We start from the raw sequence: 15,954 nt of genomic DNA on the forward strand, positions 1-15,954 counted from the left end.
GTCGCAGAGCGTTCTCTGGCGGCGTCCGGGCTCTCCGAACGCGCTCGATTTGAATCCCCAATACGCCGCGACTAATTGAATTCGAAGGAATCGATTATGCGGCATTCGTGCCCGGCCACGTAATATTTAACGGTACGATTACGAACAGACGGAACGGCGGCTTTTCTTCCGGTATCGATTCCATTTGTACATCTTCTTTTAATGGAAGACTCGACGCAATCGTGAAAAGCGTTCCCGACGCTTCTGTTCGTTTCGCGCTGAGATATTGTAAACATTGCAGCTCGCTCGGGACTCGAATGCAGCATCGATATCGAACGTTCCCTTTCCCCGTTGTCTGGTAACGGTGTATTTTTATCGCGATTATTGTTTGCCGGCGCGATGACCGTTCAATCTCTGCATCCGATAAAAAGGAAGGGCAAATGATATAATGAGCACTGGAACTTTAACGATGTTAATATCGTTGGAATGAAACAAAATCGTACACTCTTTCTCGTTAACAATGGAACGAAAGATGAATCACGGGGCATCGATAGCATCGAGAATATTATCACTTGGCACGGAAGTGCAAGAGGGCGATAAGACGAGAGAACAACGCCGCGGATAAAATGTAAATATACACGTCGGAAGGGTTAGGAGACGGGACTTTTATCTAAAATGAAATTACGGGTGGAAGTGGTAGCTGCGTGAATACGTTGTAGACGCGACGGCGCACCCTCGCTCAATTTCAGTTTTATTTATATCCTCTTGGGGGTAAAATGGGCATTGCTATCGCCGCGGCCGTCAATTGTGACTCCGTCGTCCCTCGTTTCGGTCTCAGCAGTGCGGAGATGCACCTCGACGTAAACAACTACCTCCCATAAACGATCTTCGGTTTTTTTTTACTGTTTCATCGAACCTGTTCGCGTTTGACCATCGATTTTGGAGTCAACGTCTGTACAACACGATTACCGTGTTGACTGTGCTCGCGTAAATTTGAAGTCTGAAAAGGAATACTTACCTGCACGGGTGCACGACGGTATCTGGAACAAACTGACTTCCACCCCCCTCGATAGCGCTGCAAGTGGAACACGATGAATCTGAGAAAGTTTCTATTGATCCTGCGAGACAACGGCTCTCATCCGCGTCCATTCGCTCTTGCTTTAAAATTTACATGGATCCTGCGAGAATCCGGGCCCCAGTTCCTCCGCGGTTCCGTCGTTTTCCCGCCCCGGAAGTTTTTCCAAGACGCACGCGCATTAAATCGCCGGGCGTGCTCTGATTACCCTCGAGATCGAGGGCTGAATGGGTCTGAATAGCCGGTTCAACGTCGATAATGCTCGCCATTGAAATTTGTTAATATTTATGATTAAGTTGTATTATGGATATTTATAATATTAAAGCAATAATGTATGAGGTTCATTATTAATACCCCGGAGAGCCCGCTGTCTGATTTAACATGGAAGTTACTAAATATTCAACAGACAAATTACGTTTCCAAACACACTTAATAAAACACGCGTATGCGGGCGCGTATGAAAGGATTACCTGTTTGGTAAATCTTGCTTATAAACTTGTCGATTTCCCAGAGGGTAGCTATCGATTTATATTTTATTATTAAATTAGGTGTAATAGAAGAAACAGTCTCATGGAAATCCTTTAATACTATCAGTTACACCCTTCCGATAGGCAAACTTTCCTCATTAGGGATTGGTGGCAGCTGTCTTGCTCGGATCGCAAATAACGAATAATGAAATTCAACAACGCTTTTTAAAATTCATTTCGTTTTACCCGACGAGGAATCCATTAACGCGGAACGTTCCGTGCTTTCCATAATTAATTAAAAACGGAAACCCGAATTGAATCGAAGAGCTAGGAAACCAAAATTTCTGTTCCGATTTCCAGCAAGTAAAATATTCTATTCTAATTAACGATATCTGAATACCGTGAATGGTATAACCGTTATGGGGAAATTCCGTAAGCGCGGGAGAATCGCGATTCCCCGGGTTCGCGGTCTTTATTTCGTCGGACAAAGTCGTAAATAGGGACGCTGCAACTTTTTCCCCCCCGATCCCTCGTCATCCCCTGCTCGTTTTCGAGCCGGATCGGTCGCGTCGCGCGACCATAACCGCACGAGAGAGGGTCGCCCGGCAAAAGTGGTAGCCTCCAGCTCGCGTTTCTCGCTTTTTTCCCCGCCACGGTTTCTATGCTTCGTTTCCAACGGAGCCTTCGCTGATAGAATTCCCGCTGATGAATGAAAATTGTTCGCCGCCCTGTATTGAGTTACCCCTCCGACAGTGCGTATCGATCCGCGAGATTAACAGTTTGGATTAAAAAAAAATACAAAATAAAGAACGAATAAAGGAGAGAGAGAGAGAAAAACACTCTTGACTGATACGATTTATATAGCGTGGAAACGAAATATTTAACGATGATATCGCTCTTCGGTCGGGCCGTATTGTTCGCGCGTCGATAGCGCGCCGGGTTCTAACGAAACCGATAGACGGCTATATTATGCGCTTGATGGGATTCCGCTTCTCCTATAAAAATCATCCCCCCTGGGGTAAATATAAATTACTTTCCCCGTGGAAACAATATCGCCGGGCGAAAAAAACACGGCGATTTTTTTTTTTTTGTTTTTTTCAGTTTTACCTTCGAACTGAAGGCTTGTCACCGAGTAACATGGTCGTTTGTTCTACGCGCGACGAACCAGCGACGAGCATTCGAATTGACAGGCACGAGAGCCTGAAAGTTGGATTCACAGCGCGGGGATCGAACAAAGCAACGGTTAATTCGGTTTTATATAATGGTACTAATAAACTCCTGGAGGGAAGAGTAGCGAAATAGGATGAAAAGTTGCCTGAAAACAAGCCGGGGGTTGTTGGATTCGTTGAATTCTGATTTCAAGTACACAGTTTTCCCTATGCCGATTGAACAGGAGGACCTCGAGGAAGATAAATGAACTGCATCGGAACAATTTATTATGGGCAAATAATAAAACGAGGGTGGGGATAATAAATCACCTTATTTTATTAGGTGTTCAAAGTTATGGCGCGCGCGCGTCAATGCATTTCTGCACGCGTTATACGTACGTTTGAATGGCATTTTTTATGGCACTTCCGCGGTAGACCAATAATGCACGTTGTAGCTGTCGCGGAGCCCATTCACGAAAACGTATAGGATTTTCAAAATGTTGTTATCGTCCGAAGATGGAAAAACACATTTTTAAAATATCGTATCCAAGCATCGTCTGCATTTAAATGTAAAATGTATTAGGATCGAGACTTTGATTTCACGCGTCGTCTTTGCTGGATGCTCTGCTCCAGAGATTCTCATGAACTTGAGCTCGAGTTGGCGGAGTCTTCAGGATTGCATAACCTAGAGAAGATCCTGCGTCTTATCTCCTACTCTGGGGACCTAGCCTTTTGACTAGTAGTAGACTGGGTTTCTAGACCAGGTGCTCGAGCACTCTAAAACCAGATTCCCACATGTGCCGAGGGCGCGACACAGAACACACTTGACGCAGTTAAAAAGCATCGCCTTTCAAAAGCAGCGTGCACTTAAGAGGCGTCCCGAGAGTATTCCTCGTGTTGCATATGTGGGCACGTGGCTTAATCTGCTACGGAAACTGAGATTAGCCAGATTGTCAACCCACGTATACTGCAATACCGCGCTTTAATAGCCGTGTGTGCAGAGGATTCCCGAAATTTCCATTCGTCGGGCAAGCAGATTGTTTTCGTTTCTGTATCAATATTGTCACGGCGCGAAGAGGGCAATGACATCAAATAATCAGAAATGGTCACGCGGTTATATACACACATATTGAAAGCAAAGCACTTGGAAAAAAATTTATACATCGTGCGTTATTCATGAAACCAAGCCGCCTCGCAATTTATGACCTTCCCCGACCATATACAAGTTTGTTAATCTGAAAAAAATATTTTTAAAAACCTGTTCAATCTCTGGTTTATTCCCGGGGACTGTATATTTTGCATGTGGCTGCCTAGAGCAGAAAAAAAAGAGTTAAAACAAACCAAACTTTTAAAAATAACTCTGTACGATTGATCGAAATGTGGGGGGCAGACTTCGTTTTATTATTCATGACTGCTAATGGTCTGGCAAAAGTGGTCATTTATGATGTTATTCGATATGCCGAAAACTGAATTTGAAAATCGTTAAATTCTTAGGAAGGGAGTCGTATAATTTTGATTTTTTTATTTCGCCCTGGCGTTTAATCACTGCCCCACTTGCCGGTTCGAGCTGTAAAACCTCCGGTCACGCGACAGCGGCACCGCTTTGCCAACTGTTACAAAGGCACTCGGCGTTTCCATACTGTGGGAGGTGGTTGGGGGGGGAGTGGCGCAAATGCGCCGAGCCACGGCTAATTATAAATCGATCATTTCCGAGCGATCGACAGCTGGCAGCGAAAGTAAGCACGACGCCGAAACGGGATTCGGTTGAACGCGTAAAACTATGTTTAACTCGATTCGACGTAAAATGGGTCGGTGCTAATAAGATTCATGGAGAACAAAAGCGGCTACGTAAAACAAGTTACGTGACACAAATTCACAATACTGCCGCGGCCTGGCGCGGCGCGGTACAATTTATCCGCCGGCTAGCTGGGAATTTCGTCGGTTTTGAACCCCCGGTACTACGGCCAGTAATGCACACCGACCGAGTTTAGCATGCCCCGCGTATCAATTCTTTCGCAATATCGTTGTAATTCCGCCGATACGTTAACCCGAACCAGGATGTAGAACATCCCCGCTGATAATATGGGAATGATTCGCGCGCCGATGGAACGTATTATATTAAAATGATACCGGAGCATTAAACCGCCTGTTAAACAGGATAATCGTTTGTTCCCCGATGCTAATTCACCGGCCAGTAGTCGCGACTGCATTAACGGATCGGATCATTTGCGTCGAGCGCAAGCGTTGTTTAAACGACTCCGCCGTTCGACTCGTTACAATAACGATATTTTATTTCACGGTCCGCGGCTCGTTTGTTCCCATTAAATTTAGAATTAGTCCCTGCTTTGTGGTGGAACGTAGCCACGGCTATACCGATACTCATCGATCGTTCCAAATTTCTTTGCTGTTTTCTTTGTTTTGGCCAACAAAAATAGAACAAACGCAGTCTATCAGCCATCGATTCGATCGAGGCTCCGAGCGAGCATTCCGAACTCTTCCATATTTACATCGAATTCGGTGATCTCGTTTGCCGCGAAGGTTCTTATCCAGCCTGGATCAAAATATGCCCGAGGACGTTGCCTCTGTTCCGCGTTACGCCCACGCCTGGCGTGTGTACACCCGCTGGTCTAGTGCCCGCTATTAAGAACAAACCGGAAATAGAAGTGGCTGAACTTTAACTAGCTTCGTAGCGGAATGGTCTCGTTCTCTTCATCAACTCAAACTGCGGGGAATTAGCTTCTGGCCCCCGTCCAGATTACTTCTGTACGCCCTGGCCCTCCGCGAGACCGCGTCCCATTTATCTCATTTGCCCTAACCCCGCGACCCCCGAACTTCCTTCGTAATATGTTAATTATGAAAACGATAAGCGAATGATAATCAGACGCGGTTATTTCGAGCCCTCCGCCATAGGGCCGGCCAATTTTCTCCGTTATCGTCCGCGAAACGAGACCGGAAGAAGCTATCGTTCCTTCGTTCGTCAGGGTCGGGCACGATCCGCCTCGCGATACCGCTTCCGTTGCTTCGGGAACATCTTTGATTAAATTGCTGCTATGTTTCCTCGGGCGAAAAGAATTTATCGGAACGACGAACCTAGATTTGAACATGGACCATTCGTTTCACGGACAAACTGTTTCAATTAATCGAGCCGTTCCGGAAGGTCCATAGGCTCCTCGTACCCGAGTCTAACGTTTCAAACAAGTGCTGGCTTTCAGTCTGCTAATTATTTCTTGGTACAGTTAGTTACACTATAATAATCACCATTATAATGTACGAATACGAGTGGGAGTAACTATTGGGAAAATAAAACGTAGAAGGTTGTTGTACACATGGTAGGCTTAAAACAACGGTTGATTTCGATCAGTATGTCCAATATCGAACAACGTCGAATGATTCTGTTGTCGTTGAAGCAATTTCGAGCTATACTGTAACGCACTGTTACGACTAATTCCTCCTCCCGTTACGGTGGAGGATGGAGGACGGAGGATCAGGTTAGAATCAATTATTTCTGGCTACAAACGTCTAGACCTGTATCGATCCGTCTCGAGTCCCGAACGATACGTCAGCAGATCCTGTACTAATAAACATTCATTAGTCGCCAAACCGATAGGATCCTGAGGATATTGGCAACGAGTACCGCCCGCGTTGGATGGAGGGGTGCGAAACGAGGAGACGTTTGTTGACATAGAAGGGAAAGTTCATTCTCTCGCGGAATGGCCGTCCGTGATATACGATGCGAGACGAAACGTTTCAATTAACTCTTCCTCCGATACGTCTCGGCTTAATTGAATAAACCGAACCGTTTATACACGCAGTGATTTCTTTTTGTTTTTTTTTTTGTTCCAAGTAATTTCGCGCCGTTTTCCGTGACTCTTCATTATTCGGTACAGCGAGATCCGTTAAATGGCGGTGAAATTAATGGGAAATATTCCGATATATCGGTGACCGTGTATCGAATGACAAATTCAAAAAATGATGCCAGAAGCAATGCGGAGGGAGGCTAATTGATCTAGCAAAATTAAACGGTGCACACGCTTTTCTAAAACTGAAATCGATAAATAAACATTTTAGATTCGCTGGTGGACCTAGTTAGCTCGGGCGTTAGTTTAAGAAATTGCAAACGATGAATCAGAATGAGATTCTCGGCGACGATTCTTGTCGCAAATCGCCGGGTTTCGGATGCCTATCTCGAGACGGAAAAGGAGCCAGCAGGCGTTCCGCGGAACTAACCAACGTGGGTGGGTAACCGAAGCTGAATCGAGACGCGGATACACGGTTGATCTTATTGTGAATGGGCTTTGCGGAAGCCTCAACTCCTCTGTGAACGCGCGGAGATTAGTGGTTGTCAGTTCCTCTTGCCTCGCGAGATCAGAAGCGGAAAGGAATCGACACAATGCCTCTCTGTGGATTAGTAGCGTGCGCGAGCTGTGTCAGGGGGAGCGATAGAGCAATGAAACACCGTTTCGCCGGTTAATGCTTTCGAATAAGTTGTAGACAGTTTGAAATTACTTCGTCTACGAACTATCTAACCCTTCGACTAATTTTAAACGCAACTTTTCGCGTCGAAGCTGCTCGTAAAGCTGTTCGTTGCTTGGTAAACGGTGCTTAAAAATTTTGGGGGATTCGAACCAGCAGCGTTGCGTAATGAAATCATTAATATTCGTAAGTTCGCGGGGGAATCCCGTCGTGACGTTTCACGGATGCGGAGGCCCCCGCGGCCATTGTGAAACTATTAATCCATCCGGCGCGAAAACAAGAACTCATCGGTGGATCCGACGATCGGCGATTAACCACGAGCGGCGCACGTCCGTCGGACAACATCCGCGGCACTTCACGAAGATAGAGTGTTAACGATCATAACACATCATGCAAACCTATAAGGGGTAAAGCGCTGATCAGGATGCCTGGGCACGCACCCCCTTGGATTACCTTCGCCGTCCAGCCTCCCACGGGTTGCTTGTTCTGCCAGCAACGTTTCGTTGCACGATGCGCCGACAGTTTGCCCTCGGTCCTCCGCCCCGTCAGCCATCAGCCGGCCACCCTCCCCCTAGTTCAAATCCCACAATCGAGTGGCGGACTATCGGGAATCGCCCTAGATCGCCATTATCGTTAATCAACCTAGTGTTTACGGAGTCTTAAGCGACGCTGTTTGACCCGCGGACGCATCCACCGGCGAGGCCACGCATATGTTCCGGGGTTTACGAGCAAATCAAGAAGAACTGCCAGGTTTCCGGGGCTCTTGTCCCTCGCGGTATCATCAATCGAGCGTGCTTAACGCTGGAAAAGACCAACGAGTGCAAATTTTCGATTCTTATCGAACGCTTTGTCGATCGTGGGTTTTGTCAAAAAGCAGTTCGTCGCATTTCGTGCTCCCTGAACAGCGTACAATCAATGCAATTTTTCGTTTGGTTGGGTAGCGAAAGTTTCGCGAGGGCTCATTTTCTTCGGTGGAAAATCGTGCGTGGCGTATGGGAGTCCCGTAGATTTTGGGTCACCGGTGACGCACGTGACACGAACGCAAAGCGAACGTGAGCGCAATGGAGCATACAAACTCCACCATGGCCATCGTTTATTAATCGTAATCGATGTATTTTCGTGCTGCGAGGGTTATATTTGTACCTTGCAATGTGATCGATTAAACACAACGCGACACTTGCGAAGAGTCGTAAGCTGAAGCTATTCTGGAAAAGTGGAGACACATTTCACGGTTTAATTTTCCTCTACGTCCATCGTATCAGCCTAGATCGATATCACGGAAGATTTGAACGATCCGATACGAGAGCAAAACATCGTATGAATATTCGATGTCTCGAGTTCTATCCCCGAAGTCATAACCAATTAAAGGACAGCGTTCGTAACGCCCACCGCGATACGCGACGTCCATTAGTACGTCCGACCTAGCCTAAAACTTGTTAACGATACATTTCCTCGTTCGCTGCCAATCAAGCAAAGTATCAGGCACTTTGTGGCTAACTATCGTCGATTACTCCAATCCGAAGCAATGCAATGTTGGAACGGTTAAACGCAATTTTCTTCGATTCGTCGCTACCAGAGAAATGATACCTACGAAATCTTCGAATTAGAAAACGAAGGGCCGGCCATCCCCGAAATAGTAACCGTGCCCCAGTGCTCCGTGGAGGGTCGTAAAGGTCAAGGAGCGACAACGTTCGAGGGAGCCCCGTCGCGAGCACGGAAGTGACGCACTGATTCCCCATAAACGGCGCAATTACATTAGCGTCGCGGAGACGCCGTCCAGAAACGCCTGTAAAACGATAATGGCGTCCGTTCTAAAGTAGCATTAGGAGGGAATCGTCCCCGTGGAACGACTCGCGGGCCGTAAATCGCGGAACGAGCCGCTGCTGGGTCCGTTCGTCGCAATTGTCGTATCCGCGCGGCGTACGGCGGTTTAAACCGCGGCCAGGAAACCGAACGATCGCGTCGGCCATAAATCGTTTAGTCCCGCGACCTTGACGTATGACTGCGCCACCGTGGCGGAAACCGACCGATCACTGGTAGATACGAGCAACAAGGAACAGAAGTTACGGCTGACCGGTTGGACGGGCAAGATTTTTCGTAAGCGGCGAGTACAAACACGGACGAGGTATACGAGTAGAAAGAGTATGTTAGCAGTGACTCTCCATATACCTCTTTCTAAGGTGGAAGAGTGGTGAGAAGCAAAGTCAAAGTTTGTCCTACCTCTTGGCCATTCCTGGACCTTTGATCTTGATGACAGCTTCACTGTTGACCATCGATGATCATTACCTAACCATTGTTGACAAGCGAACGACCTATTAAAACCACCACGAAATCGAAGATTAAAGCCTTCTTACAAGGATCCCCTTAAAATTTAATGCACGATCATTTTGTTCCACTTCGAAGGAGTGTATGTCAAGACCAGGGAATAAAAGAGTAAATGTTAATCGAACATCCCCTATAATCGTGTAACGACGCGGAGCTGCCCGCGTAGAAACAGCCGGAGACACGCGCAGGGCTTCGTTGGCAGCTCGCGATGTCCGTCGATTCTGTTTCTGTTTCCGTGTGTATACGCAGAGTCCGAAGAGATCTCCCAGAGGAGAAAAAGGTAACCGTCGCGCTCCAGAGATTCTCTGGCGGACAGCCAAACACCCAACAACCAAGAAACCCTCAGACTCAACTGTATCCACTTCATCCACGGGCCCCGACCATCTCTGGCTCTTCTATTTTTCCCATCCTTTCCACCCTCTTCTAACCCAGCTCCTCCACCTGCTGGCCACCCAGTTCTTCGCATCCCTCGCTACCCGAAATTCCATTTTCTAACGTCCTGCCTCCTACCACCTACTTCCACCCTGGTTCTTTGCTCGTCCTTTCGGCTGTCACTCCGAACGCTCGCTATCGCTCTCGCGCTATCGGTCACGGTTATCACTCTCCCATCCACCTCCGTTCCTATACCAACCTTTCCAGACGCCCTCGCCTCGATTTCTCTGCTCGGTGTTTCGCGCGATCGACTGTGCATTTCCTACGCTGACGGCCATCGTTCGTTCTTGTTAATCGAGTCCCGCGGCGCGATTAAACAAACCCACCCCCGAGGAGACCTCGAATTTATACAACAATGTTCCAACGCTTGTACGGACACGCGAGCAAATACTCGTCGGGAGAAATTGAAGGGACCGTGTGCATGGAACCGAAACCACGTAAGAGCTAACGGTGCAGTAGAAAGCACAGTAGAAAACGTTGATTTACAGATGCCGGTCTGTTTTTCAAACAACTTCGTTATTCGGGAAGCCACCCAATACTTTAATTTTCTCGATCGACTTCTGTCGAATTACCACGTACTACGAATCGCTACGGAAATTGAGTGAAGTCAATCCCTGACCTCTCCATCACTGCTAACCTCAATTTCATTCCGCCATCGATGTGTAATTTCGTAGAAAATTTCCACTATTCAAACCGACTTCGCTTAAACGATCGTTTAAAGCAATTCAGCTCGCTTAATTCCGCGGCGAAAGAATTGGACGCTCCGATATGTCGTTTAGATCAGTGTTTGCCAAAGTGTGGAGAGCGTCGATAGAAAAATACGAATAACTCGAACTATCAAGAGGCCAAAATAAGACGAAAATCAAGAATACCAATTTGTTAATGGAGACTTCATTAAAAAATTATTAACGTTTGAAGTTCCGCCCCTACTGAATTTTTTCCTCGAAAATACACAGGATTTCGGAGCTATGTCTATTCACCAAAAATGATTGAAATTGACCCTCACAACCAAAAACAATTTTTTCAGAATGATTTAAAATTTTTTAGTAACTTTTTAACGAAGCTTCAATTGAGCAATTAATATTCTTCATTTTCGTTTTATTTTGGCTTTTAGAATCTCCCATTAAAATTGTTGGCAGGGGTGGTCGAACACCCTGTGTACTACGAGGGTCGATTGTCGAATCAGCGTGTGAAATTGTCCACGATACGATCGTTGGTTTATTTCGGATAAACGTGTCTTGGTCGTAGAAATGTTCGACTCGACATTCTCAGGAATGTATCGTTACGATAGAAACGATTGACGAAACGTAACAGCCGTATCATTAACTAGCCCGGTACATCGACCCAGTTGTTGCTGCGCCATTAGCAGATAACGACACTTTTTCGTGTTCGGTTAGAGTGCAGTCGTAGATCGATGCCGATCGTTCCGCTCACTTTGCTGCGAACGGGATGGCACGGTTTTCCCTGGAATCAGCTGTACCGCAGTCATTCAAACGGCGTTCTCGAAAAGAGGAAAACAGCGCGGCAGCAATTTCATCCCCGCGCTTAAACACGGTCGCGCGAGATGATTGATCTTCCCTCCTCGATTGTGTCGATCGCTCGCGATGCTCCGTCCCCTGTTCCGCGGACAGGTTGATCGATTCGAAAACCGTCCACGGACGTATGCATAAAGTTTTAATACGGGGATGCAACCATCGTTCATAACTTCTAGATCGCGTATAATTTTCGTGACTGCAATTTACAAATTAATACGAACAACGTCCCAATATTTACCGACGTGTTTAATACTATTTAATAAACGCAGCCCCGAGCAGACATTCCCGCGATGAAAACATCGGTGTAAATGAAGCATGACGATGCAAATACCGAAAACGTCGAAACGATTCGTATTACAATTCGCACGGAAGCTCGATCAGAATTCGTATCGCGCGATCCTCCTTTGAGGACGAATAACGCGCCGAAACGATCGTCCCCCGAAATACCGACGCATTTGAGACCGTTCGAACGCGTCTTCCCACCCCCTCCGAGAACGTTTTCCACTTGGTAATAACATTCCACGGAAAAAATGAATACGTTCGATGAGCGAACGACGCAGAGGCCACTGGCGACGGAAATCGCTTCACCGAGGGTTGGTCAGCGAAAATATGAGATACGAAGGGATCCCTTGATCAGTTCTCGCCACATTCTCCGTGTTATCGCCTACCATCAGAATCGCTGAAACCTCATCGAAGTTTGGAAAATATATTTTAATATTTAACAAGTCTCATGACTTGGTATACAAAGTGTCCGCCCATAAATGTCCAAGTAAAAGCTCGTAAGAAAACGCCAAAAATTATTTTCGTTCTCGAAGACGGTGCCACCCGTTGCCCCCCGTTTTAATGGACGCCATCTTATCCGACATCGTTGCAACAGCTAAAAACTGTACGGTTAATTTCCGAGGGGAAGGGAGGGGGGTCCTTTTAATCTAATTTACGACTCGTTGAAACATTTATGCCGCGTAAAATTTGCTTATGCAAATCACGCGCAGTAGTTACGAAGCTGTGCATAGTTTCGCGCGTCGCGGCGACTGTAGAGCGCCGGGCACTTTTTAAATACACGGACGCGCGATGGCGCGATCGCGTGGAATTTTGAACCGCGCCAGCTTTCGACTCACCGAGCCGCATCGAATTTCAATTAAGCTTTTGCGACCATCTACGACAAATATGGCTGGCGTCTCCAAAGACGCTGAGCACCCAAACTGTTTTTCAACCCTTAATTCAAGTAGAAAATTGAGATAGAGTTACGATATATAATGGCGTACTGATTTTCAGTTCTACGTAACTTGATCTAGCTATGTACTGTAACAAAGAGGAGGATCGTAACGAAACACAGAAATTACTGGTCCTACCACTGAATTCTCGTCAATACCACAGCGACTATCGATCCATCGGCATCGAAAATGGTGTCCTTTCGCGGTTGGGTCAGTCGTAAAGACCCGACTGTGGGGGGAAAGCCAGTTGTAACAGTCAGAGGGTGTCTATTACAGTCTGTAAAGCAAAGTGAAACCGGTCGGACGACGAAACGTGGAAGTAAAGGACACACGACACGGAGCCTTACGATCCTTCGCAGCGATCCATAGCCAGGATCGGAATTACAGCGTCATTGGCACGCAGTGCTACGAGATCAAAGGCTTCGATTGCGCCACGCGTTGTTGCGTCGAGGAGACACCGTGACAGATCGAGCTGCACCGCGAGCTGGCTTCCCTTTGTAACGGCCGGGCATAAATTGTCGCGCGTCAGACGCGCGACCAGGGCCCGTTTAACGCGTAAACAATCTGTTTGCTAGCGTCGACGGGCGAAAACGAAGGAAAACGAGCTGCCAAACGAACGAGACACGCTGTTCACTGTCACAGACACGGTTTGTTTCACGGCTAAGCGACGATTCGGCTCGCCAGAACCTACCACGGTCTAGCCTAGCCACAAACAAAAATTTCCACCGACTCGTAAACACTACGAGAATAATCAACGTTTCCCATTTTTCATGTTAATATTTTAAAAAGCATTCCTAGAAGTACGCGAGAAAAGTGTTTGTTTTTTGCACTGGTTCCCCTTATAAAAATTGTAACGGGAGATTCTGGAGGCCAAAATAGAACGAAAATCACGAAAACCAATTTGGCGATGAAAGCTTCGTTAACAAGTTATTAACGTTTGAAGTTCCGCTCGTTCTGAATTTTTTTCTCGAAAACGCGCAGGATTTCGGGGGTATGCCTATCGACCAAAAATGATTGTAATCGACCCCTGCAACCGAAAATAATTTTTTCAGAATGATTTAAAATTTTTTAATAAGTTTGTAACGAAGCTTTAGTCAAGAAATTGATATTCTTGATTTTTAAAATTTTTCCCAGGGAAAAACACACTGTATAAAGTTGCGCGAGCGCCGTTTGCTCTTTCTACTTCGTAAATCCTTTAGATTCGAAAAGAACAATATCGCGACGACGATTCGTCATGCTGCTGTGTACCGAAGCGTGCACGTGGATCCTGGGAGTTTCGTAAAAATCCTGAACGCGAGGACAGTGACGAATTGCCGAGCAGATAAGGGGACGGAAGGCAGGTTGAAACAACCCTGCACGCCGATGAAGACGAAACTTCGGTACGTCGAAGCGTAAGAAGAAACGTTAACATCTTTTCTTCGGCTCGTTAATGACTCGCCGTTCGGCTTCGGTAATTTTTTTCTACCGTGAACGCAACTTCGTGTTTCCCTTTTTTTTCATCGACTCGCCTTAATTGATAACGCGTACTGTTCGCGGTAACTTCGGTGCTCCAGATGTTGGACTTGGTTCTGTTCGACCAACGAAGAACTTCGTAAAGACATCTGGTGAAATAAAACTGACGTTTCCTTCGTTTGCGAACGGTCCTCTGATTTACTTTATTGAGAATTGGGGATGAAATCGTCTAATGAAATAAGTTTTGAGTTTTATATACGGTTTAGTACGTAGCCTAGTCTTTTACCGGGGCAATGACACTGTTCAGAGCTTAGCCATTCCTTACACTTGCGTCCCGCTGCCGCGCCCCCCGTATAGCGCGTTTACTCCATTGTGTATGCATCTGTTTCGTAATGGAGTGCACGCTACAGAGTTGCCCGATTAACATAAACGAATAAATAAATACATTACACGATTCGATGTTGCCGGTGCAGCTGAATATTTCACGCGACCGAGCATCTCCTTTGGCGATCGTCGCCCGCCCGTCTAGCGTAAAGAAAACGATCCGGCGTTGTAAAATGGGAAAGGATGTCGACGAACCGGACGTTCCCGGGCATCAAAAAGTGCAGCAGGCGACTCGATCCGATCGATGGAAGAACGTCAGTGGCAGATACATTACTTATGAACTCATTAACTATACAGATAAAGGAGAAGGTAGTTCCCAACGTTCCATCAGCTAGAATATGCATGACGTTACGAGCCGACGGACTGGGACTATGCACGAAGGAAGGCAGAATTGAATTGCAACGTCAGTTGCCATCGGGCGGGAAGGAAAACTTAAAAATTAACTACGAACCCGCCTGTCAGTGCGCTGACACAGGTATCGATGCAGATTTTGCATAGCTGCCGGCGCATTCTGTTTGCACGCTCGGCTACGCCACCGATCTCTTGTCTACGAACCGCGAACACTCCGACCGTGCATTTCGTTTGATCTATTTTTGTCCCCCCTGGTTCTTTGCAAAATGGATTCTTCTAAAATACAATTCGCGAAGAGCACGTTTTAAAAGATCCGCGCGTTAAAACGGCATTCGTGAACGGAATGGTCGGAAAGACCTTGCCCCGCGAAAGTAATTCCGCTCTTAAAAATGTCACCCGCGTACGAAATTAGTATCGTAAATCGTGGTGCAAAGCAACCATGTAACGATAATTCGTAGACGCTGCGCCAAAAGTCAGGCAACTTGTACCTAATAAATTCAATTATCTTGCCGCGTAACGCGGGTCAAGTTCCCCGGTACCGTAAGATCACCTAGTTCGCCGTAGCTTCCACCGCTTGTCCCGCTAACAAGACACTAGTTACGATGTCGTTACTTTTACGGAAGTTCCCCCGTTGTTAATCTATAATGGCGTAAATACGGCAAGCTTCGTGTTCCAGCTAAAATAACCGATTCTGCTCTCGCCTCGTTACAGACCTCGTTACGTTTCAATCGGAGACGACAGATTCCATTGCGACGATGCATCGGCGTCGAACGATAAATTACCAGTTATTTAAGATTGATTTTTTCCCCGCGATAACGATTCCCGTTTCTGTTGCAGAGTACTTGATGTCAGGAAGTCCACGGAGCTATCCGGCACGATCCCCAGGGGTTGCATCCACGCCAACGGTGACCAGGTGAGTTACCCTGACCGTCGACTGAGAAAGTCTCCGACCGCCAAAAAACGCCGTCGCGACGCATCCATATTCCAGCAGGCAATAACACAGATTTTCGGCGTAAGCCAGATCACGTAAGCGGATTTTTCGGGCGGCGGCTGACAAATCCGCGAGACTTATCGGTTTACCTAGTTGCCCGGATTTCGCGCGGTTGAATTAAGCCGCGA

At 46.8% G+C, this 15,954-nt stretch overlaps 1 protein-coding gene across 1 annotated transcript in view; it reads left to right on the forward strand.

The window, feature by feature from the left end:
- The window catches only part of LOC122399470, a 374,300-nt gene extending 358,548 nt beyond the window's left edge, over nucleotides 1-15,752 (forward strand). The window contains exon 9 of the mRNA XM_043400169.1: nucleotides 15,673-15,752. Coding sequence (XP_043256104.1) covers nucleotides 15,673-15,752 — 80 coding nt within the window. The remainder of the gene's footprint in view (nucleotides 1-15,672) is intronic.
- Nucleotides 15,753-15,954: the final 202 nt, after the last annotated feature.

The sequence above is a fragment of the Colletes gigas genome, unplaced genomic scaffold, assembly GCF_013123115.1.
Source record: "Colletes gigas isolate AHSC1104 unplaced genomic scaffold, ASM1312311v1 Colletes_gigas_Sc00013, whole genome shotgun sequence".
NCBI classification, from domain to species: domain Eukaryota; kingdom Metazoa; phylum Arthropoda; class Insecta; order Hymenoptera; family Colletidae; genus Colletes; species Colletes gigas.